We start from the raw sequence: 1730 nt of genomic DNA on the forward strand, positions 1-1730 counted from the left end.
ATTGATGAATGATGAGCCTTAATAATGGTTTATTTAGTTTTTTTTTTGGGTTGTTGTGTGTAAATTGTTCTCAATGATCATATTGTAGAGAACATTATATAATAGAGGTCCCTTTACATGCTGCTTGTTGTGGATATGGTTGAGTCCCCCTTTAGAATTGACTATAGTGTTGAAATGAAATCCAAATGATAAAGGGACTCCTATGAAATACTTTTTGAACAAAGGTTTTGCTCCACCAATTACTATTTAGTGATTGATGTTGAGGTAACCATGTTTGAAGGGTTGTGTTTAAAAAAAAAACACATATCCTGATGGATTCATTTACTTAAGTACTTTTTCCCATTTCATTAACTTCAAAATATGGCTATAAAAAGTCTGTTACATATGGACTAGAACAAAACCATCACTGCCTTTGATGTTTGTTTCAATTACCTACACACAAAATACACCTAACCACCTAATGATTGGTACCCAAAAAAACTAAACAAAGGTGAAATTAAACCTAGCATTGTTGACTCCTAAGTGGTTATGTGTGGCAGTGTTTGGTTGTCTTCTGTGTCTCTTTATAACTAGTCTGCATATACCTCCATGTCTTCTGTTTCTGATTCATGATTTCCCTGGGGTGCTGGCCTGAACATAGTGTTCAGGTATTCCACAACTTCCAAAACTATACTCCTGTCCACTTCTATCTGATTTGGCAGAATGCCAAGATTCTTCAGCTTTTTCTTGTTCATATATGGGATTTTGTACTTGTTCCCTCTCTCTGCCTTGAGTATCTTAATCATGCATCTTTGTAATGTCACCCAAATGTACTTATTTACTTCTGGTTTGAAATTGTTATAAGACTTAGTAACCTTTTCAACAAGCTCATCTACATTCTTTGGAAAAGACTAATATTGCAAAGACTAAATTGATCTTAATAGACCTAAGTTCAATACATTCAAATCTGGTGATTGTGCTGGTTGGAACACAAACTGAATGTTGAATCCATATGCTTGTGTTGCTGCAATGAACTCTTCATTTCTTGGTATTTGATGTGGCCTTGCATTATCCCACTATATGACCACATTTTTGGGCAAACTTTCTGGCCATTTTGACACTGTTGCTGGTATGACTTTGTTAAGTAACATGTGTCTTATTGCCTCTCTGTTCACATTTTGAAGTGGTTTTGTGACCATTGTGCCAGCTGGTCTATTTTTACTTGACTTCTTTGCCCTTTCTTGCTGTGTAAATGGGAATATCCCATACTTCCCATCATGTAGGAGTTCCCCATTTCTCCCATAATGAGGCTTCCCTATAATGGCCATGAACATAGCTTTTAATTTGAACCTTCTTGATTGTTGATCCATATAGGGGTCTTCCTCACTTGGTAGTAGATAGAATCTCCTTTTGTCTGGGTTGAGATAAAACCATTTCTCATCAATGTGGATGGCATACTTCATGTCATCAAATGGGGTTCTCATTACCTTGGATTGAGTTTATGTGAGACAAAACCCACTTCATTCTTGCAACCTTGTGATCTGATGTAAGTGTTGGCTTACTGCTTGTTGTGTGTGTTCTAAGTCTCCCTTTTTTTCTTCAAATAATGAAGAGTTACATGTGAAATCTTGAGTGCTGCAACATATGATCATCTGTCTGCCTTAAGTGCAGTGGGACTGACTGTAGGAATTTATCAGAAAATTCCCTTGGTTTTGGACCTGTCCTGATTATCTTTTTGGACCTAACATCAA

The 1730-nt window shown here is 36.5% G+C and overlaps 1 protein-coding gene across 1 annotated transcript; it reads right to left on the reverse strand.

Moving 5' to 3' along the window:
* Positions 1 to 569: 569 nt before the first annotated feature.
* On the reverse strand, positions 570 to 1463 carry LOC145625045 (uncharacterized). Its single transcript, XM_081678127.1, has 2 exons — positions 1065 to 1463; positions 570 to 890 (listed from the first exon to the last, which is right to left on the reverse strand). The coding sequence occupies exons 1-2, from the start codon at positions 1461 to 1463 to the stop codon at positions 570 to 572; spliced, it is 720 nt and encodes a 239-aa protein (XP_081534253.1).
* Between the last annotated feature and the right edge of the window lie 267 nt (positions 1464 to 1730).

Source organism: Chenopodium album, chromosome 3 (assembly GCF_948465745.1).
Source record: "Chenopodium album chromosome 3, dcCheAlbu1.1, whole genome shotgun sequence".
In the NCBI taxonomy this organism is placed as follows: Eukaryota; Viridiplantae; Streptophyta; class Magnoliopsida; order Caryophyllales; family Amaranthaceae; genus Chenopodium; species Chenopodium album.

Bases quoted from the DNA above. Each gene is read 5' to 3' on its own strand.
- LOC145625045 (XM_081678127.1), bottom strand. From the start codon at position 1,463: ATGAGAACCCCATTTGATGACATGAAGTATGCCATCCACATTGATGAG. The intron at 891-1,064 runs GTCATATAGTGG...TTGCAATATTAG, and splicing joins AAAGTTTGCCCAAAAATGTG to TCTTTTCCAAAGAATGTAGA.